Genomic DNA, 26,261 nt, shown 5'->3' with positions numbered 1-26,261 from the left:
TTTGTCCCATACATTAAATGAAAAACAGAAGGAAGCATTTAAAGAACTTCTAGATGAGGAATTCAATAAAGTGAATATCATAGGTTTTAATTCGGGAAAGTTTGATTTAAATTTAATTCTTCGTGATTTAAATACTGCAAAATGGAAAATAAAATCAATGCTGGGTTCATCTTCACAATTTAAGCAAATCATTGTAAAGAAAACAAACGCTCCATATGAATTGAGATTTATTGACATCAGAAATTATATAGCGGGTGGGACATTAGACCAATTCACTCAAGATTTCGGAAACAATAAATCACGTGTTAAATCCTTTTTCCCTTATCAATTTATCACATGGGAGAATTACGAAGAAGAATTATATAAAGAGGAACCATTCACTCAAGATTCATTTTATTCAGCATTAACTCAAGAAACTATATCAGATAGTGATTATCAAATATATCTCAATGATGCTAAAATTTTTAAGAATAGATTAGAATATTTTATTCATTATTGCAATAAAGATGTTGAAATTATGATCGACCCAATCGATAAAATTATTGAAGAAACATTTGTTTATAAAATTGATATGCTTCATAATCTTTCTTTATCATCGAATGCTTCAATGATTCGTTACGCTTTAGCATATAAAGACTTTAATCCTAATGAAAAATATCCTGAGGAAGAGATAGAATCGAGTTTTGAATTAACGAAAAAGTATTGGAAATATAAAATTGAATCATATAAGAAACAAGATGAAAAAGCAGAAAGGGATACTAAAAATAATGTTTCAATGGATGATTTTCAATACTATCACGATTTAATCCTTTCATCTAAATGCAAAATGTGTGGTAAAGCGTTTACATATGCTAATAAACCAACATTAGATAGAATAGATAATGAAAAACCACATACTAAAGAAAATTGTCAGTTAATGTGTTGTTATTGCAATGTCGTAAAATCAAATAAAGATGAAGATGTTCAACGTTTAAGAATCAATTTAAGAAATTATGCATTAAAAAATAATTTACCAATGACTTTAGATTCAGTTGAAGCTTATCACATTCTCCGTAATGGAATTACTGGTGGTTTATCAAATGTTCAACATAGAGTAAATCTTAAAGGAATCACGCACATTAATAAACTTTCATATAATCCAGAAACTAAAACTGTATCAAATGAGGACACCACCAACATTATGACTCATTTCGTTGGAGTTGACTTTAATTCATTATATCCTTCATCATTTTCATCTAATCCTCATGATTTCATTCAAAATACTGACCATAAAATGTATATGCCGGGAAGATTGAATGGTGTTATCATTTGTGATACAGCAACAAAGAAAGCAAAAGCACTGGGAATAATTAAGAAGAAAAATACTTTATTCGTTGCTGAAGTAAAGGGTCACATTGATGAAAAATACATTAATGATTACATAAACTTTTTACCGATAATAAGAAACTTAGATATTATCACAGATGAAAAAACAATTGGTAGTTTTATGTATAATTACATGAAATCAAACAATCTACCAGTTGACCAGAAACAGAGGAAATTAACTCAATTAGCATCAACACACAACCAATATCAACCATTTTCTTCTTATTATCTTTGGTATCTAATAGACAGATTTCATTTTATCATCGATGATATTCAATCAATTTTAACATTTACTAAAAAAACTTGTTTTAATGAATTTGCGAACAAATTTATGAACGAAAGACAAAAGGCTGAATTAGAAGGAAATAAAGGAAAAAGTTTATTTTGTAAGATTTCGCTTAATGGATCATATGGTTACGATGCAATGAATACACAAAATTACGCAAAGACTAAAATAATGAATGCACAGAAGTCACGCGTTGCATGTATGTCAAATAAGTTTAAAAACATAAGAGAAATAGGAGAGGATACATATCAAGTGATGCTTAAAGATAGATTTTATAGATGTGATACATGTTTACAAGAGGCATTTTTTACTTTAGATAACGCAAAATACTGGTATTTGGTTTTCATTTATGATTTTATGTATAAATGCATGGATGTTAATCGTTTTCATTTCATTGAAGGTGATACTGATTCATCTTATTGGGCAATCGCTGGCGATCCAAGTCTTCCTAACACTCAAGCATTTCAGGCGATTGTTACCGATAAAAAATTTTATGATAAAAACATTTTCAAATTCGCACCATTTGATTTCTTCTGTTTTGATGAGAAATTTAAACCTAAATTAAAGAATAAAGCTGAAGAAAAAGCACATGAGAAAAAATTATTGGGTTTAGCAATTGAGAAACAAGGTGATAACATGGTTGCTTTATGTCCTAAGTGTTATACATCATTCAACGGTTCAATTGATGGAAGTGATTTTAAAAAGATTGCACAAAAAATGAAGGGTGTTAGTTTAAGACAAAATAAGCAATTAACACCTAAAAAATATTTGGATATAATAAATGATAAAGTGATATTTGATGGTCAAAATATTAATTTACAACTTAAAAACGGGTCAATGACTCGCTTAACAATCGGTAAGACTGCATTAACAGGAGCACACACTAAGGTTGTATGTTGTGAAAATGGATGTTGTATGCCATTTATTTAATACAATTTAAAATTTTATTTTTAATGAAATGCCACAGAAGAGACAAAAGGAACCAAATCGATTTATACCAAATGGTTTTAACTTTCAGATTCCAAATAATCAACCACAACGAATTTTTTAAATCCCATCACAGCATCAACAGCAACAACAACCGCCACCATTTGATACCGTTTTAGAAGAAGGAACCGTTAATGATGGGATTCAATATGTAAATAATGGTTTTGATACTATGATTCAAAGAGGTGGGCACCCTTAAAACATTGATTTTATTTTTATATAAATGGATAACGTAGATTTAAAAATTTTAATTGCTGATTTAGTATTTAATCAAAATTTTCTTAGTTATTATGAATTAAAATCATATCTCCAAAAATATAATAATATAACGGGTGATGATATGGAATATTATTATCCATATTATAAAAATGAAATTTTGAAATATCATAATAAAATAATTTCTGAAATTAAAGACAAAATTAAAAATAATGAATATACAAAGGGAAAAACTAAATCACAACTTAAACAGTTGAAAGATTTCAAAAATAAAGTATTAACAGAAGAAGATATTGATGAATTATATAATTTATATAATCCTGAGCCACAAAAACCAAAGCCGAGGTCTAAAGTAGCAAATGTTCAACAGCTAAAGGAACAAAACGCCCAGGTCCTTCAGACCATAAATGATGCACAAGCTTTAATTTATAATTCATTAGTTAAACCATATTCAGCCCGACTTTTAAATGAAGATCAACTTTTGGAATTCATCCTTCAACATAAACTCGAAGCGGGAAAGTATATCAAACCTTTATATACAGCATATTTAAAACAAATGAATAGAATACATCCAGAATTAATGAAGGGGGGAATGAATTCCAAAACTTCATCATCCAAAATCAAAGCAGATAAAATTAAACCACTTGCAATACCAAAACCTCCAACGACAGTACCTCCTCCTTCAGTTAATCCTTCATCATTCACTTTATTATATCCATTTCAAACATTAAAGAAGCAAAAAGATTTTAAAAAGGATTTCAAGATATTAAATAAACCAATTGACCCGAAAATTCAACCGTTAAAGGAAAAATTTAGTCGCCCTTCATTTGCTCCATATCCATATTCATACGAAATCGATCATTTAGAATATTCAAAAGGAAACGTTACTTATTTATTTGCCATTAACATTAACACTAGATATTTATATTGCATTCCAGTGAAAGGGAAAACAGAACAGGAAACAAGAAGAGCTATTCAATACTTACTAGATCATGAAAGAGTAGATAATATAAGGGGTGATGGTGATAAAGGATTTCAGGCAACTATGACTCATTATTTCCCACAAATTAATTTTTTCTTTTCATCCTCTCCATATACGTTTCATAATAAAATAGTTGATGCGGTAATGAGAACTCTTAGAGATGCGTTAGGGGTTAACGGTCAGATATACTGGGATGGAAATCATGACTCCATCATACAGCAGTTAGTATATTATTATAATAATACATGGCATAGAACTATAAACATGAAACCAGTGGAAATGAAAAATGATATTTCAAAAGAATGGGAATATATTAGAAAGCAAATGGAAAGGTTAAATGATGTTAAACGTGAACAAATTAATTCGGGGCTCATGAATTTTAAACAAGGGGATAAAGTTTTGATTCATCTCGATTATGGAAAAACTAATAAATCAATGACAAAAAGAAGACGAAGATTTGACACAATAGCTGAATTTGTTAGATATATTAACGGCAATGCATTAGTTGAAGTTGACAATAAATTAATAGAAATTCCGATTTATTTTATTACTCCATTATATTTAAATAATATTTAATTTTTTTATTTCGTAAGAAATGAGTGACAACAAAGCAGCCAAGAGTCCTGATTTAATTAAGATTCAGAGTCCAGACGATGAATATAAAAAGAAACTAAACAGAATTAAATCAAAAATATGCTATTACAAAAAGAAGTCGCAATGCGGTGGGGTTGATGCCCATAAAACTAAAGTAATTGAAAACGATAAAGAGAAGAAGGAAATAATTGAAAAGTTAGAAACTTACCGTTCAATCCTTAAACTGAGTGAAGCAAAAATAAAAGAATTTAATAGAATAAATAAATTGATTGGAAGAGATGAATTTAATAAAGATGAATTTTTAAACTCTATCCAAATTTAATTTTTATTCCTCTTCGACAACGTCTCTTCGAGACGCCGAACCCTTCTGGGTTCTTCTTTCCATCATTACTGCATAACCACATTTTCTCAGTTTTAGTGGTTTGTTATTTTTAGCAAGTTCTCGCATCATTTTTATCGTTTCCTCCCTTGTTATGATTCGTGGTAAATTTTGAGCTTGTGGGGTATTCATTTATATAAAAATAAAATTTTGTTATCAGTTATTTTATCATCATTTTATTAAGTTCATCTTTAGTTAATTTGAATGATAAGAAAATTTATTTTTGAATAACTGAAGGTGTCACTACGTCACCATGTCACCAGGTTAATTAACTTCTCTTAAAAATGATGACAACATGACATTTTGACAACAGGTACGAAAGGAGGAAGGCATTTATGAATTATTTTTGAATAACTGAAGGTGTCACTACGTCACCATGTCACCAGGTTAATTAACTTCTTTTAAAAATGATGACAACATGACATTTTGACAACAGTCCTGGAAATATATTTTATCGTTAATGATTTCGTAAATGTTTTCATTAATGATTTCGTTAATGTTTTCAGTGTCACTACGTCACCATGTCACCAGGTTAATTAACTTCTCTGAAAAAATGAGACAACATGACATTTTGACAACACAGCAGGATTAATGCAAAAATAAATTCCAATCATACTTTATAAAGCTTCATTTACAGGTATTTCATCGTCAGTAAATGAATCCTCATTATCGTTTGGGTCAACCTGTTTATATAATCCTTTCATTTCTTCTTTCAAAACATAACACCATGTTTGTTTACCATCTATTCTTCTCTGTTTCCTTTCACATTTATCTTTAATGCTCATTTGAAAGTTTTTGTCTTTCATGTCTGATGGTTTGCAGAATAGAGCATTTTTACATGTCATACCTGCACACAATTCATCATAATGTGTATTTATCCATTCATCTAAAGGATTTATTGATAATTCAATTAAATCTTGTTTGGCTTCAGTCATCGGCATGATTCGTACGTTAAATGATGAAAGGTCATATTGCATAAAATACGTCAGTAAATTATCATAAAATTCCTTAGTGCATGAATCCATTAAATTCTTGAAGTAATCAAATTGACCCTTGAATTTACCATTAACTCTTAAAACTACGTATCTTCTGTCTCCAACTTCAATTTTGACAGGGTAGATGTTATTAGTTACCAAAATGAAGTTTGCAACATTCTGAGCTGTTCTTCTGGGTTGATTCTTTTCATTAATTCTAATCTCATTATCCGTAATAATTGATTTCAAAGCGTTGAAGTTTGCGAGTCTATCTTCACCTACATTCTTGAGTTCATTAAGTACAAGAAACATTTTATTCTCAACTACTGAATTGAAATTACCCGTTAGCTCACTTATTTCAGTGATGTTTTTACATGAATAACCAGCGAGGAGTTCAGAAATAATGTCTGTAAATCTGTTTTTACCTGTTCCCTGAAGTCCTTTCAAAATAATTGCTGTTTCATTCTTGATTCCAGGATGTTGAATCATTGATGCAATCCAGCCGAGAAGGTATTTATACACTTCATCATTATTATCACAAATGGCTTCTTTAATGAAATCCATAAACATCTCAATTTTTGAGTAATCAGGCTTTTCGAGAACGTTGTATTTATAACCTTGAAACGTTGAGAAAACATCTGGAGAATCAGATTTAAAGCAAACACCCTTAACGGTTAATGAAGATAATTGATTTAGTAGTACGTCCCATGCTGTTATGGTTTTACCTTCTTCTTTAAATAATTTAATCATTTTGAGTGACTCTTTCATGTTTGATTGAAGAACGAATGATATTTGATTCATTCTGTCGTGGATATTATAGTCCTTTTGAATGAAATATTTATTTCCACAATCTACAAAACGGATTACACGTGATAAATCCTCAATTACTTCAGAACTGTTTTTATACTGATGATTTTCAGCCTTGCGTCTAATATCTGTTATCAAAAACGAGTCATCAAGTTTTATATCAAATGTTATTTTTGGCTTACGTAATAAAGGTAAAACGTATTCATCATAATATTCCTTTTGATATAGTTTTAGAATCTTCACTAAAACAAATGGAGAAGTCATTAAATGTGCATATCTACTACGTGCTTTTTCAAAATTACTTTTTGCATTTTCTGTTAAACTGCAGAAGTTATAAACGTTATCGTAGGCTTCATTAATTAAATGATTAGGTAACGAATTAATTGCTTGAAACAGTGTGAATAATGTTATTTCTTTTTCTAAATTCATGTTTCCACCGTCATTATGTACTTCAAAATCACTGATGCCATCAACTATGCTTTGAGCTAGTTTATCGTCAATGTTTACATCTTTGTTTTCATTCATGATAGTCTTTATTTCTTCATTCTTTTGTTCAACTCTTACATTAATATTCAAATCATTTAATATATCATTCGCTGTTCTAGTTAATGTTGAATCATAACTTCCACGAATGAATGAGTATGTTTTGATTGGTTCTGTTGCATTCTTGCGAACTCTTGAATCAGCCATAACTACTAAAGAACGCTTTGATTCATCCATTGAAGTCATTATGTCAATATCATAATCATTGCAGGAATAACATTTAATCATTCTGTTCGAAACTGAATAGAAGAAATTAGTGTTGCAATAAATGTGAAGACCTCCTGAAGCGGTTTTAACGATAACATCTTTATCCGAAAGTTTTGATAAAATATCTTTTCTAACTGTTTCTTTAAGTTCATCATTGTATGATTTATTGATATCAACATCTATAATCGTTAAATTTGAAATTTTATTTACTAATAAAGCCATACCAGTTTTCCTTCCTCTTCCTCCATCGTGTTTGAGGTAGTTATGTAAATCAATCTTGTTTTCACCAATTCTTTCGTTGAGGGTTTTAGTTTCTGCCACAACTAATTCCTCAGCTAATGAATCAATAACTTTTTCATCAGAAACGATATAGTTGCTGTTGTTGTTTGTTGCTGTCATTTATATAGGAATAAAAAAATAAAAATAATTTTAAAACTAACTTTATTTTTGGACTGCATCAAATTTCCGGGCTTGTTGTCAAAATGTCATGTTGTCATCATTTTTAAAAGAAGTTAATTAACCTGGTGACATGGTGACGTAGTGACACCTTCAGTTCTTCAAAAATAATTAATTATTGAATAACCTAAAACATGAGACTTTGTCTCCGGACTCTTTGAGTCACTTAACGTAAACATTTATTTCTGCAGTTCATCCATTACTTCATTACCTAATTAATTACAAACATAAAATATATTTAGTTCATTCGGTAAGCCTAGACCCTTTGGGTCAAGTCTCAAGTGTGTTTATTGAACTCGGTAAGCCTGCAAAGTAGGCTCAAGTGTGTTTATTGAACTCGGTAAGCCTGCAAAGTAGGCTCAAGTGTGTTTATTGAACTCGGTAAGCCTGCAAAGTAGGCTCAAGTGTGTTTATTGAACTCGGTACCATGCGAATACAGTCACAAATGGTGGCATATAATCTTTACCCAAGCCTGTTGGATTTGTTGTGAAAGTATGGACATGATTTCCTCCTGGTTCAGTTGGTCGAAAAGTCTTTTTTGCTGAATGGTTATAATCTGGAGATAAAACATCATTGCCAGCTTCATATTCTGAGTTGTATAATGGGTGGTCTCTTAATGAGTGGATATGGTCACCAGAAAAGTTTGTAGTTCCTGTATGAGTGTGTGGTGGAAGGTTTGCTTCTTTAATTTTCTTCGAACCTCCTGTTTGCTTTGAATATCTAGCACAGTATAAGAATTTATCTACAATCTGCTTCCACATACCAAAACCTAAAACACTTGCTGGATTTGTTGAGTTCATTGACGTATAAATAGAGCCTATAGGATATAATGTTTGAAGTATTTCATTTTTCATGCTTGTAATCACATCATTTACTTCCGACTTCTTTGCATAATTTTCATCAACATATGTTTTATCTGCTTTAAGGTCTAAACATCCTGAAACTCATTCTGTATCAGCTTTAACTTTAAAAGTCTCAAATGTCCATTCATGATACCATTCAACCTTTTCTTTAATTTCATTATCTTTTTCATCAACATAAACCAAATTTGCCTTCTTCTCTAACTCACTATCCACATATGTTTTATCCGCTTTCTTCATTATGTCGTTTAGGAAACCTTCTATGAATTCCTCATTTAAATTAAATCTTCCAATCTTCAAAACTTTAGGAAATGCATTTAATGCGTAATATCTCTGTTCTTCTGGTGGAATTGATGTTATATCATCCGTTATACCTTTAATTTTAGAATTCATAAATAAAATTTCTTTTATATTTGATATCACTGCACCTCCTTTGCAAACGAATTCGAAATGGTCATTTTCAATACTATCTCCAAATCTCCATATTTCAACCTTTGCGTTTGTTCTGCCGTCTTTGAATTATATGCATATATGGCGTATGTAATGGTCTGAATGACCTGGGTGTTTTGTGCCTTAAGTTGTTGTGGTTGCTGTTGTTTAATCATTTATTATGATTTAAAAATAAATATTTAATCCGTTATCTCATCAGCTATTTTTTCTATTTGAAATTGCCATAATATTTCATTCATGAATTCTAAATCACAATCAAATAGGTCAGTTATTCTAAATTTAATATTTGATAAATCTTTTGAATGAAGAATAAATGAATTCCCGGATAATTGAAACGGATATGATAAAGAAAATGTGTTTAAGTTGATGGATAAAATGTTTTGTATTGATGGGTAAGAGTTAGGGTTTAATGTTTGATGTGAAAATCTCATTGGGGTATTAACTTTATCACATTTGATTAAAATGAAATTGGAACCGGTGTCAGAATACAAAACATCCCCAACATCTTTTTCAAAATTTAATATCCCCAACAATGAACGAAGATGAGGAGTACAAAATTTAATTTTCAGCGGAAATTTAATAAGGTTATTTATTTCATCAAGTTCAAAAAGTTTATCAGGTTTTGATTTAAATTTTCTTCATACCATACGATAAATGATTCATTTAAATAACTTAAAATTGTGTTAATATCCCATTTCGCTATCACATTATTTATATACATATCATACGTTTTTTCAAGGTCTACGACCCGCCGCTATGTGGCTCATGGTCATCTTTAATAAATGATATATAATCTGAAGGGTCTAAAAGAATGGGATTAAATTTACCACTCACAGAAACGAGAGTAACATTATAAATTCCGCTAACTGTTAAATTTAATTCACAGTTATTATTCGAAATAATATTGATAATTGACATTTTTATTACGATTAAAAATATGGTAAAGCGTTATTTTCCAGTGATAAATAAAACTAAAATAAGATTACCTCAAGAATTCATAAATTCAACGAATAAGAAATTCATTCATGTTATAAATTTTAGTGTTTTCAGAAAATATGAGTCAATGTCATATTCATCAACAGGTTATATTTCACTTCATTCAAATTTAGTTCAATCAAACCCATATAATGACCATTTCATAAGATTTTCAGATGGTATTAAAAATGCAATTGATAGATTAAAATATGAACAGATTGACAATATCGAATTTTTGGAATTTTGGTTTAAATATCCTGATGGAAAAAGATTGAAGTTAAAGATAAAGCAGATACTATAACAAAAACAATTACAATGACCGATCCAGATAGTGGGGAACAAAAAGAAATAAAACAAACGATAGAAACTGGTGAAAGGTCAATTATTATTGATTATGATTCAAAGGATTATTATTCGATAATGTTAATGCTTGAATATTAAATAGCCTTAACAAAGAATTTTTCAAGTGATATTATATTCATCAACTATTTTATTATAAATATCATTATATGTTAAATGAAGTTCAGTTGTTGTTCCGTTCTTTGATATCTTAATTGTGCTAATATCCTTTATAGGATTTATTTTTGCAACTGTTCCGCAGCATGAAACCTCATCATCTATGAAAAATTGAATCTTAACGTCTGAATCTTGAACATCACAAAGAATGGCGATAATGTGAATTAATGATTCATAAGGTAAAATAATTAAACCGGATTGGTCAATTAAATTTATTATTGAATCATATTATTATTATATCACGGTAAATTTTCATTAATTCAGAATTAATGTCTATTTTATATGGGTTCTCGATGTTTGATGAAAGAGGTGGGGGTATGTTGGATAAGTGGGAATTTCAACAGGTTCTTTACCGGGTTCAGATAAAATGATTGGGTCTCCATTCTCATGGTTTTCTTCATTCTCCTCATTCTTCGGTAAGTCACGAGTTAATAATTTGGTTGAGTTGCTGACCTTGTTAATTCGGGGCTAACATTAACTTTAACATTTTGAAAATTCGTGATTTATCATCATTTACGTTATAACCAACCGTAATCTCTGCTTTTGCGTTAGTGTTCTTTTGACTAGTGAAACGTCTTCTCATTTATATTCGAATAAAAAAATATATTTAAACTTTTATTTTGCTGGAACTTTTGAATCTATTATTCCCTGTATTTGTTCATGAAGTTGATTTTTAGCTGTTTCATTGTAATTAATAGACTTAATATATTCATTAATTGCATTCTTATAATCATCTGATTTCTCAAATTTTCTTTTATCTGATCCTTAACTAAATCATAAGTTAAACCCCGTTGCTGATATAATGGTTTCTTAATTAAATCTTTGAATGCTTGAGATAAAGCACCTGATGCAATTCTTGCTACTATAATTGGTTGGAATTGCTGTTTAAGTTCATCTTTAACATTTGCGAAAACTGGATCGAATAAAGCAACTTTAAAGAATTTCTTAGCTGAAATTTCAGGTCTAATATTTGCATATTGACCATCAAACTGGTTAGAATATCGTGGTAATCCATCCGGTCCCTCTTCAATAGCATTTAATTCTTCATTGAAATAAGAATATGGATTATGACGGTATGAATTAATTGGACCATTTTCACCTTCTCCAATGTATTGTTTAACAGCTTTTCCATTTTCATCAAATTGCATAGGATAACGTTCATTATATGCTTTACGTTTAGGATAATCAGTTATAGTTAATTTGTAACCATTTATGACTTTAATATTACCTGACCATCAGTAACGAAAACTTCATTTATTTATACCATCAGGTTTTCCATTTGGACCTGTAATGTCTGCTTCGTGTGCTTTCCCAATTTGGACCTTGACGTTTTGGCATATGCTTGAGCTTCTGGTAATGTTAAAACGTTTCTCATTTGTTTAACATCTTTTGAAGACCAGCAACAATATGAACTAATTCTTTCATTCCATCAGGAACTTTCATAGTTCTATTATATGCACCCTTTTTGTTTGTTCCTTGTTTTAATGGAACCTGTAGAAGATTTGCCATTTCTGTCATGTTTAATTATAATAAAAAATAAAAATTAATTATAAAAAGTTAATCAAATTTAACACTTCCTTTATTTAAATCAACTATTATTTTTCCATGTTCACCTAATTGCTGATATTGTGTGTAAAGTTCATTAATGCTCATTGGTAGATTCACTTGATAAAGCATAACGTTCAACTGTTGACGACTAAACCACTGAAAATGAAAAGGGTTGATAGATTTGATTTAATGTTTGTGCTTAATGCTTTGAAATATTGAACAGCCATAAAGAATGAACACTGAATGTGTCGACATTGAGTTAATAATTGATTAAAATATGATTTCTCATTTGTTATTAGTTTTGATTTCACTGCATCATCTAAAAATGAGTGAATGCAAAAATTCTCTATCAAAATTTGAAATAGAAAGTGTTTCAAATAATTCATCCCGTTGTTTATCAATAATTTTATCCTCTAATCCTTGCTTCTTGATTGTATTATAAATTCTTTATACATTAAAAAGTTTTTTAAATAATCTTCTGCTTCTTCTTGTGATAAATAAATAATTGGAATTTTGATTAAATGCTTTAAAGATTCAAATGTATCATCTGAAGGTGAACCTGAACGGTTGATAAAATAACACGTGTGAATAGGGGGAAGTGTTAGCAATAATGATAATTTGTTTTATATCGTTAATGTTTTACCTTTATTCTGTTTACCAATTGCTGCAGTGATTGAATTTAAGTAACATTCAGAATATGGAATTTTCATTAATTTTTCCTTAGATAGAGCATTTCTATTATCACTCAATGCTTCATTAATCATATCATCTACGTATGTATTATATACTCCCGCTAATTCTTCATAAGGGGTGGAAGAATTTAAATCCATTTAATCAAAAATAAATTTATAATTTTAAACATTTCTATTCATCAATATTTCATCATATGAACTTCTATACTGTGGTGGTGTACCTGTTGGATGATATTTCAAACCTTCATCCGGTGTCCATGTCCAATATGTAGTCCTAGTAAACCAAACCTGAGGAGGATTTGTCACCTTTGAACAGTAAGTGTCATTTTCACCCTGAATGATTGGATAAGCTTTCACTTTACTGTAACTTGTGAGTTGAAAGTTTCTAAATCCATCAAAGAATATACCCGCGCCATCACGTTGAACTGGATAGTGCATAAGAATGAAGTTTGGTCTTTCCATGTTCTAGCTAATGGTGTGCCATCATCTGCATTCAGTGGTCTAGTTAATGAGTCCTCGTATTCTTCTGTGCATTCATTCACTCCATCTAATCAGAAGCTTGAAGCATACGTGTAAAGAATATGTCGCCCACTGTGGTCATCGCTTGATCGGGGAAGTTTCTGGAATCTATAGTGACCTGAAGACCTCGAAGCATTGGATTTTCTAAAACTGTTCTTTGCATTGCATTCTTCGAAAATGCTAACACAACATCTGTAACATTATGAAGAGCGTATGAGAAATCTGAGCTGATACCTTCGGGAGTGATGCAACCTCCATTTAGTGAACGAACGTCAATATGTTGAGCTGGAATCATGAATGGATCTTCCTTACTGAATAAACGTGGTATTGCTTTAACTGATTCTTCAATTAAACCGTATCCTGGTGTAATGCATTTATCCTCTAAAACTTCCATCTTTGTGCATGAAATAATAACGTCATCAACTGTTGCGTCAGCAGATGTAGCGGCTAAGCTTGTAATTAATTTGGCAGGAAGTCCGATTTGTTGGAATTTGCGATCATATTTATAAACATGATTCATAATCTTTTCATAATTTTCATCAGTTATCTTTTCATAAACGTAATTTTGTAAATCAGCAATTCTTAACAGGTCAACCTGACAAAATACTAAAGTATCCCTGAAAACATAATATTTAAGAATGATATCACCAAATGATTTAGGATAATCATCGAACGCCTGAAATGCTAACAAATCATTTACCGGAATAATCATATCAAAAGTGACATCAACTTCTTCATTTGCTTTCTTGAAAACTTCTGAAGGGTTAATATATTTACCACATACTGAGTTATCATATTTTTGAACATTATTATATAACGAATGAACAAACTTTTTAACATTCCTTTCTGATTTTGGTTTATATGTTGCAAATGCGAAAGATTCACGGGCGCAATCCATTTGAAGATAACCGGCATCACCTCTTTCGGTTTCTACTTCTAATTGTTTAAAGCTTTGATTTGATGATTTGTAACCAACGAATAAACGCATGCATTTAAAAGCGGCATCACATGTGAAAGCTTTATTTGAAACTAGAGTTGCTTTAACTTTGCGTTTAATATATGTGTCACCTAATTGGTTCACATCATGAGCCGGATTTGTAATTCTTAAATGAGTTTGTTTATCATCAAAATATGGAGCATCAGAGTCATAGCATGAACTTTCAAGTTCTCTATAATATCTTCTACCGTCATTCTTTGCGAATATTTCATTTATCTTTTCGAATGAATGAAATACATTTCCATTAATCGGTTTAGTGTTTGGCACCAAATAGTTAGTCGTCATTTATTATTAAATAAAAAATCAAAATTAAAAGATGAAAATGAATTTTTAATTTTAATGAAATAATCAACTATGGCTGCAGGTATATTTAAGAAACTGTGGAATAGAGTAAAAAGAGGAGCGAGTAAAGTTTGGGAAACATTGAAGAAGGGGGCAAATTGGATATTTAAGAATAAAGAAGCAATTAGTGACATTGCTGAATCAATAACGCCAAAAGCTGCCCCAATAAGAGAAGTTTTAAATAAAGGAGAAAAAGTTTATCAAAGACTACAACCGATACTAAGATAAAAATAATTTTAAGCCGCTAAGCGGCGAGATGATCCATAGGATCTCATATTTATTTTTCCACTATCTACCTCCTATTTTATTAAGTATTCCTTCAGCTATTCCACCAACTGCGTTACCTGCTTGTGCTCCCATCGCCGGATTACCTGCTTTAGTACCTAATACTCCACCTATGATAGTTCCTGCCGTTTCGCTACTGGTGCCAAAAAGTTTGCAACGGGTTTAATAATCTTTTATAAACCCAACCCGCAGCTTTCTTAATTCCATCCCATAATTTTTTAAAGAATCCTGCCGCCATTTCTGATTTAATATTAATTAAAAAAATATATTTCATCACTTATATTCTAATTTTTATTTAATGATAAATGAAACCGATTTTAAAAATAAATGAAACAGAGGAGGAAGAAATAAATGAAAGTGAAAATGTTCAACAAAAAATAAACGTTGTTAAACCAATTACTGAAATAAAAATTTTTTTCATCTGTTGAAGAATTTAATGACTATTATGCTAACAATAAAAAATTATTTGAAGAATTGACAACGTGTAAATTGAATAAAATGTTTAAAGTTGATGGATTCAAAATTTCAAAAATAAAAGGAGTGGTTAGTTTGAAATCTATTCCTCAATCAAGAATCACCTCATTAATGAAAATAGATGATTTAACAAAAAGAATAGAAGAGATTGAAGAAAGAGTAAATCAGATAATTGATTTCATAAATTCAAATAATCATTAGTTTCTTAAAGTTCTATGTTGAACTCATCAAATTCTTCTTCATCATTACCATTACCTTTAGCGAGTTTATTTACTCTTTCAACTTTATCTTTTGATAGTCTTTCGTTTAATTTTTTTTAAAGTTTATTTTTTACTCGTTTATTTCATTATGGTAGTGAATCTTTTATTCATGAAAATAATTATTTCTAATTTCTTTTACTCTCTCATACATACTAGATTTAAAGAATTCAGAACATTTCCCATAATCTCCTAAATGTTTTCTTATCTTATTGGTTTTCCATTCATTATATGAAACTGAATAAACTTTATCTTTATCTTTGCATCTTTCATCACTTCCAATATATTTATATCTCAGTTTTGATTTAGCATTTTCATATTCATTAACGTTTAATAATTCACAGTCTTCCTTTTTAAATATATGTTTTATGTATTCAGGATTAACAATTCTATAATATTACTTCCCTTTAAATCTTTGAATATAAACAGGAACACCATCCTCTAAAATTCGATAATCTATTTTATCTGGTTTTACTTGTTGGGTCATTTATGTAAGAATAAAAAAATAAATTATTTTAAAATTAATGTTAAAAAAAATGATATAAAATCGCTCGATATTGTATGAATTCTTACGTTTACAAAAAAAGTCACACAACCCATCCTATCCTACTACTGTTTTTTCAAAAAAATCCAGAGGTCGGAATAATAGTTATTGTTTACTAACATTGATGCCAGAATTTTCTCTCGCATGCAAATTTTTTGTGGTTTGCATACTGTTGAATAAACCTTTATTTTTATAAAATTAGATTTTTTAATTTCTTCATATTAGATCTTTTTTAAAATATCGTTCAGTCAGGCTTTTATCCAAAAAGGAATGACTCTACTCAAATATTTGAACAATTCCTGATGTTACATGTTCTTGAGTTATATCCTTTATAAAATTGAGAGGAAAATCAAAAAAATTGAATAGGGTTCATTCAATTTTCCTAATCTAATAACTTCATGAATGTTAATTTTGTATCCGTATAATCAATATGGTAGAATATCATTGGAATTTAAAAAATTGTGACGGATTGATATTTTGATTATGTACGATTTTGGCCTTAAATCAAATCTGATTATCGTGAAAAACAATTATTATTCATAAATATTATTAGAGTTAGTAGCTTATAAAAAATTAATATATATGGCAGAATATCAGATTCTAAATTTAAGTATATCAAAAGTTTTACGTGCACAAAAAATCTGACATGGTGAGGGCATCCTTAAATAGTAATTAGATTCAAAAATATCTTCTCATAAGTTCGCCTTTTAAAATTCAATTAGGTTTTTATATTTTGAAGTTTGGGATAGTTCGTAAATCATAAGTTTATTATTCAATAAAGATCAAAAATATTTTTCAATGTTTTTGTTACTTATTAAAAGCAAGGATATTGTGAATAAATTATTAAACAATGTCATGTGTTTTAAATCGTCTTTTAAGAGTTTTATTTACGACTATCTGATATTTATTGTCATCTTTTTGAATAACCTTCGATGTTGTATAAAATGCTATCTTTAATCGATAATTTTTTTTTCATCATTCTTGAATTAATCATTTCAAATTAATAATCTTCTATTTATGGTACCCGATGCAATTATTCTCAATTTTATACACAGAATTATTTCTGAATGTTGATATAATTATACACAGCAACTAGATCAATGATTTCTTCGATTTGTAAAAGAGTATATATGTGGATCTTCTGATATATATATATATTTCAAATTTTGCATTGATTCCTTCTATATCTGATTTAAGATTATTTTCATAAATTGCATAAAACTGGATTTCGCATTCACCAATATTAATTTCGTTAGTAATTGGAATATAATATTTAATTACTTGAGCTGTTTCATTAGGAAGACTAATATGAACAAGATTTCTGATTGTGTTATTGATAAATACTAATATTGCTATTTCCATCAACATCTGAACAATTAGTATTAAGTTGATGTTCTCCAGACGCAAGGTTATTAGGAATAGGAATGATGATGTTAAAAGGCAAAATGATATTACTATTGATTTTAACTTGACTAGTGCAACTAATGCCTTCAACAATTCCTGTAACATTTACAATATCGACTAGGTCAATATCTGAAACCAAAATTACACTATCATTTTTGTGACAATATCTTTCTTTGTCTGTATGAAATTCCCTTAGAATCGGAAAGGTTCTACAGAATTTGAATAGCTCAGAATTTACTTATATGGATTTATTATCTGATTGGGCCCAAACATAAAAATATTAGAGAGCATCGTTTTATATTCTTTTGGAATTATAGACTAATTATTATCACCTTTTTCTATTATGGCGGAAAGGAAAATTTTGAAATGGCGGATGAATTTCATGTGAAACATCATATTGAAAACGATTTGAAACAATGTTTGATTTCGGGTATTTGCTATTACTGAAATATGCATAAATTGTGTGATTCCCAATAGCTAAATTATTTGGAATTGTGATCGAATAATGATATTGATATTGATTCTTTATATTAAATTCCCTTGGTTCATATGAGTCAATCCATCATTATAATTCATATGAGTGTGCATAAAGAGTATCTCTATTAACAATAGGATTAATAATGCAAACGCGATATTGAACAATTTGACCAAGATTTTGGTAAATATTTCCACCCTGTGAATTTCCAGCATTGTTTGAATCAAAAACAGATTATGTTCACTGAGTTTTATAATCTGTGCGTTGTGATTTTTAAATAAAACTTCGTGAACATGAAAATTTCCAATTTGACTATCTAGTTTTGTATTTGATGTGTGGTCTTTAGGATTAAATCCGTCGAAAAATTGTTTCCAATCATCACTTGTAGAAGATTTTATTCATTGGTCAAGCAATTTAAAATTGAAGAAAAACCGAAAACAAAATTGAATACAATCATCGTAACTGAAATGTTCAAGGATTTGGAATTATACAACAATACAACACAATTAGTTACGGTTATAAACAAAGAATTTTCAAAAAGTTCGAAATTGAAAACCCGTGATAAATGTCTGTTTTCAACAATTTTGTTATATATATTTCATTACACATTATTTGGACCATTAAAAATGTTACTCTTAAATGATATTTGTAAAGTTCACAACTATATCAGAAAAGAGATATGATTGGCAGTTATTGAAGTATCTTTCGACACTACCTTATTTCAAAGATTTGCTATTTGTTATTCATTTCTTGAATTGCCATAAAAAATAATCATATCTTGGGAGATTTAACGTAATGAATTGATTTTCTAGGATATTTCGGATACTTTTCCTGATTTTAGATGATTTTTGATAATAATTTTGGAAAAATTGAATAAAGGTGAAATATATGAATAAATGCTTATTTAAAGATAAATTCCAAAATTAGTATTTATGTATTTTGTCTTTAGCTTATCAAGATTTCGGTTCTTTTGTTTTATCATTTTGAATTCATAATGTTATTCTTATCAGTTATATAATTTCTCTTCAATGTATCTTTCAATTTCTTATTTATTTAATATACTTCGTTATTTAGTCTCTTGAAGTAGGAGATTTCAAAAAATAATAATAATTTCATGAAATTTCAAACAAAAGTTTTAATTTAATACAAACAAACAATATATTATTAATCCTCTGCTTCAAATTGTCAATCAAAAATTTCATTGAACAAGAAACATGTCGAAGAATCTTCTGAACTATCATCATCAATTAAATATATTACTAAATCTGGTGCACTCAAAACTGGAATTATGTTATAAAACTGAGTCATGAAGATAAATTTCTGTTCTGAGAAAACAACCATGTCATATAAGGTATGCAATATCTGTTCTGCTAAGTTGAAAGGTATATTCATGGACTTATACAATCCAATAATTGCTCTGTAATCATTTGTGGAATTAGATGATATATCTGTGAAATATAATGAAAACTTAGATATCTTTGACCAGATCTATGTTTTCTTAATTAAAGGCAGATTTAAAATCATAATAAATCTGACATGGATCAAAATTGACCTTAATGAACTTTGATTTCTCGAATATTGATTTATTCGGTTCCTTTTCATTCTGGTCACGTTCTTTAGGAATTTGTTCAAATTTATCTTTGTAATCCATGAAGAATACAATTAATATTTCGATATCTTCTATTTATGGCTGCAAAGCCTGTGTATATGTATGGCAAATACATGTTTTATTTCTGAAAGCAGATCTAGTAATATAAAGCAACCATATCAATGTCTTCTTCGTTTCGTAAAAGAGTATATATGTAGATCTTCTGATATGTATTTTTCAAATTTTATAATGATTTTTTCTTGATTAGAATATAGATCATATTCATCAACTGCATGAAACTGAATTTCACATTCACCAATATTAATTTCGCTTGTAATTGGAATATAATATTCAACTTTTTGGGCTGTTTTATTATGAAGACTAATGTTAACAAGATTTCCGATTGTGTGATTGAGATCGTGATAAATACTAATATTGCTATTTCCATCAATATCTAAAACATTAAGAACGAATTTAATAAAATTATCCCTGTTAATATAAACAGGTAATGATGGTCCTTCGATAATTTTAATTTCTGGCTTGTTATACTCGTAATTGAATTCTGTATTGTCTGAAACACAACAACCATGATTATCACAACATACTATGGAAATACGATGTTTTCCTTGTGAAAGATTATCTGGAATAGAAATATCGATACTGAATGGACTATCTGCTGATATTGGCATATAATTGTCTGAATTTCCGTCAATACTATAGGTAAAACTAAAATCGACATCACCATCGAAATCTGAAACAGTACCTGAAACTGGAATTATGTTATCTATATTGTGAAAAAATGTTCGATTACTTAGATTTGAAACTGTTAGAACTGGACTATTGTATTCGTAATTAAATGTTTTATTACCTGAAACACATTTATTAGTATTGTCACAGCATTTAATGATAAGTTGATGTTCTCCAGACGAAAGATTATTAGGAATAGGAATGCTGAGTTCAAAAGGATAATTAGAATTGCTCTTGATATTAACTTGACTAGTGTAATTTATGCCTTCAACAATTGTTCCTGTAACTGTGATATTGTCAATTATGTCAAAATCTGAAACGCTTCCTGAAACCAAAATTACACTATCATTTTTGTGTACATATCTGTCTTTGTCTGTATGAAATTCCCTTAGAATCGGAAAGTTTCTATAGAATTTGAATAGCTCAGATTTTACTTTTATGGATTTATTATCTGATTGGGCCCAGACTTCCAATATATAATTGCCTTCATTAGATATTGTTTGTGGAAAAGAACAGTTTCCAGAAAAACTAAATGTGTGATTTGAATTCCATGTTATTATGCTATGAAAGTTAGCAAGTTCATTTCCAATACTACATCTGAGATTTAAATCTGATGGACAAATTCCCCTTCCATTAATTTGGATACCGCTATCTATAGTTTTGTTGAAATGATTTTGTTTGAGTTTTTCTAAAGTCATAGTTAAAGGTATTTCATAATAAAATGCTATTGAAACTGTATTTGATTTCAGATTATCTGTATATAATATGTTGCAGGTAATTAGATGCTCCCCGTTTGATAAATTGGGAGGAATGCCAATGGGAAATGAAACTTTATTAGTAAGTTTTGTTTCTATATTGGATGTATAATTCATATTATCAATTCTAATTTTAAGTTGATATTGTCCTTTAATGTCTTGATCAAATTCAAGAGTGATAGTGATATTTATATCTTCCCCAAATATTTATTTATTTTTATCAATTGAAATACCTTTCAAATAAATTAATTGGTAATCTGCATAGCAATGCGCTGTAACAAAATGTGCAATGTCAATATGTTTTGGATTTGTAACGTCGTTATTTATAATTACATTGCCAACATTTTTTGTTGTGAAATATCTATTGTCTAGGGATGCGTTAAACACGCCATTTGACCGGGCGTACATTTTTTTTGTTCGCCCAAAAATTTCGCCATTTGAGAAATTCAAAAATTAAAAATCAAATCTTAATCTTGATTTTTTTATTTTCGTGATTTTTTTGAAACTTACATAAGCGATGAAATACTTTTTTTTAAGTAATCGTTTATTATATATAAATATATCTTAATAAATTTAATTCCTTAAGGTAGAGCGTGTTCAAATTTAAAATCTCATACAATATTTTCTTAATGGCGTATTTTTCTGAGGTCGCCCAAATAAAGGCGAATTCAAAATTGAGAACTCCAAGGCGTATGGCGAGTATTCAAAAAGTACGCCACTTACAAAATATTGAATGTGGATTATCAATTTTTTGGCGTGTTCAATTTCAAATTTTGATATTTATGTTTATTTTATTCAGTATAATGCTAAGAATTAAAATATAAAATTCATAGAATTTTTTCTTTGAAAATATTTTACATTTTTATTAGACCACTCCTAGACTAGTCATCAGGTTCTCCTCAGATCATCCTCAGACTACTCCTTATCAGATTACTCATCATCCTCAGACTACTCCTTAGACCCCTCCTCATCAGACTACTCCTCAGATCTTCCTCATAAGACTCCTCCTCAGATCTTCCTCCTGAGACTACTCTTCAGACTACTCCTTAGAGTCCTCCTCATCAGACTAGTCCTCAGACTACTCCTGAAACTACTCCTCAGATTATCCTCAAACTACTCCTCAGATTATCCTCAAACTACTCCTCAGTCTAATCCTCAGACTCCTCCTCAGATTATCCTCAAACTACTCATCGGTCTAATCCTCAGACTCCTCCTCAGATTATGCTCAGATTATCCTCAAACTCCTCAGATTATCCTCAGATTATCACTTTACATATATATATCGATAACTAAATAATTACTTATTATACTTTCTTTATTTTTTTTTAATTTTAAAATAATATTAATATATCTTTCTACGTTTAATGATGAAAAGAGAAAGAGGAGTAAAAAGAGGAAAGAGAAAAGAAAGAGAGAGAAAAAAAGAGAAAGAAAGAAAGAAAAAGGACGGAATAATTTTGTATTGTTTTGTTATTCGGCCGAATGGCGGGTACGAAGTAGCCGCCATTCGGCCCCAAAAATGGCGTATTATTCTATTTTTAAACGGTCATGGCGTAAAACCGTCGCATCCCTATCTATTGTCATATTTTTGAACGAAACAAGAAAAATGCCAATAGATGATGATTGAGTATCTGCATAAAAAAGTGAATAACCTTCATTACTGGCGAAAACACTATCTCGTATAATTACAATTTTTATTGAATAAATAACTCCATTAAACTTGTCTGTTTCAGATTTTGAGCATTTGTTTGAAATAATATTACAATGAGAAATATTTGTTCGGTAATCAAAATGACGTAAGCAATTATTATGAGTAGCTGTGTTGTTTGCAAAATTTGAATATAAAACTCTAGCATCTATAGTATAATCTCCTCCAATATTATAAACAGAATTATCAGAGTTCGTAAATGAATAAGAAATGTTTACATTTTGAATAATATTGTCGCCATAATGTTGTAGTATTGGTCCGGTATCACCTTGACTTTCAGTGATTGTCGATTCATTTAAGTAGTTTTTATATATTTTATCGCGAAGTGTAGAAATGTATGAATGTGGGTATTTTGCAACGCCTCTAGAATTAATACTGCAGACACGATACTGAACGCACTGACCGGTTTGTTGGCGAATATTTCCGCCCCAGACATTACCATCAGAAATGGAATTTGAATCAAAAACGCAATTAGAGATTAAAGTTACATAATCATTATTTTGTTCGTCGTAGATATTGATAATTTGACTAGTATGGCCTGTAAAAAATACATCATGAACGTGAATTATTTTGCATTTGCGAAGAACTTGATTCGATGTATGTTCGTATGGAGACTGTCCGCTGAAGTATGATTCCCAAATATCATTTGGAGAGCTAAGTACTAAATGGTAAAATATCAACTGTATAATTTTAAGGGTAAAATTTGAAAGCCTCAGAAAATTGAGAGAATTTGGATTAAGAAAATTTAAAAACAATTTTTAAATTTGCTTGTGGATGTAATGAATCTATCACCAAAATCAGCATAATATAGTAATCTAAAGCACCATTTCAAAATTCAAGTTTGCAAAACAATTTTTTACAATAATAACAAAGGTGACTAAACTCCTTTCGCCGATCCGATTTGCTCCATATTTAAAATATAGCTTGCATATGTAGAAGAAAAGCTAATTTTGAAGTACGCCCGAAATCCACCAACAGGATTTCGAGCTACTAAAAAGGTACTTTTAAATGTGATTTTTTTTTATAAAAAATTAAATTTATTTTAAGATCAGACTAAAAACTAATTTTATGGAAAATCTATATCGACAAATTTATTACTTATTGGGTATATAGATTTTTTGATTATGGCGATTATGTCTGATATGCTTCCAATAAGCCAAAACACATTTCATACTGATTTCTATAAAAGGTATCTTTATTATAGAAGTGTAAGCTATATCTGTTTGTTTTTTTATTATAACAAATTCAAAATTCTCTTATAAGGACTAGATGAAATCTGTATTATTAAATCATTAGCTAAATGAAGGTTCAAATAGAAAGTAAATATCAATTTATATGATACTGAAACCAAATAGTTCTTTTAATAAAAGATAACACGCTGAAAATTATTGAGTATTTGCAAATCTCAAAAATCTATTGGTGAATTTGGCTCAACTTTTAAAATTATAACATCCATATCAAATCATAAAAGCAGACAAAAATTAAAGCCAAACCTATCGGCCAATTTTTTTTTGATATTTTGATTTTTGAGGTATACTTTTAAAAGTGGATTTAAAGCACTTATGAAAAAACATTAACTTCTGTCGTTATGATTATTGATTTAGACAATAATGATTTTAATCTTTGATTATCAAAACACTAAAGTCATCTTTTTAACATTTGCTTGGTAGCATTAACTCAAGTCTAAAGTACTATTTTATGTGGCACTCTTAGAATTTTTGTATTCATTGTACACGCTGAAATAGTACCATTAAAGTTATGGCGGACTTTCAAAAAATAGTTTGGTCACCTTTATAATAACTGGAATTACATTCTACCTCTTCAAAAGCATTTCATCCTTGACATATTTTGTACGCATGACCAAGTGTTAATAGAAATTTCTATTCTATACTTAATGTCTTAAAAAAATGAAATCAATAAGATCTGTTTTCATTTTGATATTCAAAAAAGATTATTAAGAATAATTTCATGATAGTATTTAGTATAGAGAACAACAAAATCATATTTCATTTACAAAAAAGAAATATTCGTGTTAATATTAATAGTAATATTATCATTTTTAAGCGGAAACGCTTCGGATTTAATATTCAAAATGCGAACATTAGTTCCAGCAAGTTTGAAAGGTTTTTCAGGAGGATGAAATCTGTAATCTTCAAATCTAAGAGGAATCCACATCTTTTCTCTCCAGTCTAGAATACTATTATATCTAGAAACATCAGGAGATGGATCAGTACATATATTTTTATTAGTTAAATCGATAAAAATTTTTTCACTTGTGAGATAATCGGTATTTTTGAAATCAGATCTAATAAAGTCTGAAGATATGCTTAGTTCTGCAAAAAAATACTGCTCTGGTGTATTTCTGAAGTCAATAATAGAAGTAATGATTTTTCCGTTAATAAATTCTAATTTGAAATTCGAAAGTAAAGTATAAAACATCTTACCTATTTTACACTTCTCCAAATCTTGTAAAATTGGACAAATGTGTGTTTATATTCGAATTCTATGCGTTTATCTGTTTTATCTTCAATAGAAAAGTATTCCGGCCAAAATTTAATTATAATTGATGCTCTTTCTTGATATGTATCGAAGTTTGGTGTGAGAATATTGAAGGATTTAAAATCGTTGTCTGGCAATGACTCCAAGAAAAATGTTAATCTGTCAATATATGGCTGAACATCTAGATTTTTATAGCTTCCGTTGTCTAGATTTTGTCTAACAATTTCGAATGATGATTTAAAAACTTTTTCGTAAATGTCAGTAGACATCATCTGCTCAGCTTTAGATTCGTTAGTTTTATGGCTGGCATTTCCATTCATAAATCCAACCCTCTGCCAAGAACTCATCAAAACTTGACACTTTTTTCCCCACAAAGTGAAATTGATTGTTAACTCATCATATTACAAGTATTCAAGCATGATCCATTATAATATGATGGCTTATTCTGGTTGAAAAGACTAAAATATGAGGAAGGGAAATCAGAGAGTAAAATATCAATAATATTGCATTTAAATCTTCTAAATTTGGATAATATCTCAGAACATCAAATCAACTTATTCTCCACAGTATATGCAACATATTCTCTTGTAGAAGTCCTTATGCAAACTGTCTGTATGAATATATCTCCACCTTGTTGGCCTTTCAGGAATTATATATATATAATCCAAATCTCGTTTCCCATAAACGCTAGATTTTTTACCTTAAGATATATTTCCCAGCACTTTTCTCGATCTTTGTTTAATTATAAGATCAAACTTATTTGAGATATTTAATATGAAAAAAACTTTTGTTTGAGTATTATATCAGTATATATTGCATTGTAACAGAAT

The 26,261-nt window shown here is 29.2% G+C and overlaps 6 protein-coding genes and 1 pseudogene across 7 annotated transcripts, besides 3 other annotated features; 3 read left to right on the top strand and 4 right to left on the bottom strand.

The window, feature by feature from the left end:
• Positions 1 to 76: part of a mobile genetic element that runs on past the window's edge.
• A 1,746-nt stretch (positions 77 to 1,822) lies between these two features.
• TVAGG3_0432570 (uncharacterized protein) lies at positions 1,823 to 2,581 on the top strand (the record flags this gene model as incomplete). Its single annotated transcript, XM_051233830.1, has 1 exon — positions 1,823 to 2,581. The coding sequence occupies one exon, from the start codon at positions 1,823 to 1,825 to the stop codon at positions 2,579 to 2,581; it is 759 nt and encodes a 252-aa protein (XP_051103560.1).
• Positions 2,582 to 2,861: 280 nt separating this feature from the next.
• On the top strand, positions 2,862 to 3,590 carry TVAGG3_0432560 (uncharacterized protein; the record flags this gene model as incomplete). The annotated part of the gene is made up of 1 exon (XM_051233829.1): positions 2,862 to 3,590. A coding segment is annotated over one exon (729 nt), but the record flags the coding sequence as incomplete, so codon positions are not given.
• Positions 3,591 to 3,674: 84 nt separating this feature from the next.
• Positions 3,675 to 12,849: a mobile genetic element.
• Positions 4,432 to 4,752, top strand: TVAGG3_0432550 (uncharacterized protein; the record flags this gene model as incomplete). Its single annotated transcript, XM_051233828.1, has 1 exon — positions 4,432 to 4,752. The coding sequence occupies one exon, from the start codon at positions 4,432 to 4,434 to the stop codon at positions 4,750 to 4,752; it is 321 nt and encodes a 106-aa protein (XP_051103558.1).
• Positions 5,427 to 7,562, bottom strand: TVAGG3_0432540 (uncharacterized protein; the record flags this gene model as incomplete). The annotated part of the gene is made up of 1 exon (XM_051233827.1): positions 5,427 to 7,562. The coding sequence occupies one exon, from the start codon at positions 7,560 to 7,562 to the stop codon at positions 5,427 to 5,429; it is 2,136 nt and encodes a 711-aa protein (XP_051103557.1).
• On the bottom strand, positions 8,207 to 8,596 carry TVAGG3_0432530 (keratin-associated protein family; the record flags this gene model as incomplete). Its single annotated transcript, XM_051233826.1, has 1 exon — positions 8,207 to 8,596. The coding sequence occupies one exon, from the start codon at positions 8,594 to 8,596 to the stop codon at positions 8,207 to 8,209; it is 390 nt and encodes a 129-aa protein (XP_051103556.1).
• Positions 8,741 to 9,261, bottom strand: TVAGG3_0432520 (annotated as a pseudogene). Its single transcript has one exon. A coding segment is annotated over exon 1 (521 nt).
• Positions 12,850 to 19,901: 7,052 nt separating the features above from the next.
• TVAGG3_0432500 (uncharacterized protein) lies at positions 19,902 to 21,167 on the bottom strand (the record flags this gene model as incomplete). The annotated part of the gene is made up of 1 exon (XM_001303027.1): positions 19,902 to 21,167. The coding sequence occupies one exon, from the start codon at positions 21,165 to 21,167 to the stop codon at positions 19,902 to 19,904; it is 1,266 nt and encodes a 421-aa protein (XP_001303028.1).
• Positions 21,168 to 23,801: 2,634 nt separating this feature from the next.
• Positions 23,802 to 24,725: a mobile genetic element.
• The last annotated feature ends 1,536 nt before the right edge of the window (positions 24,726 to 26,261 follow it).

The sequence above is a fragment of the Trichomonas vaginalis genome, chromosome V, assembly GCF_026262505.1.
Source record: "Trichomonas vaginalis G3 chromosome V, whole genome shotgun sequence".
Classification (NCBI taxonomy): Eukaryota; Parabasalia; order Trichomonadida; family Trichomonadidae; genus Trichomonas; species Trichomonas vaginalis.
This window is presented reverse-complemented; position numbering and strand designations above follow the sequence as displayed.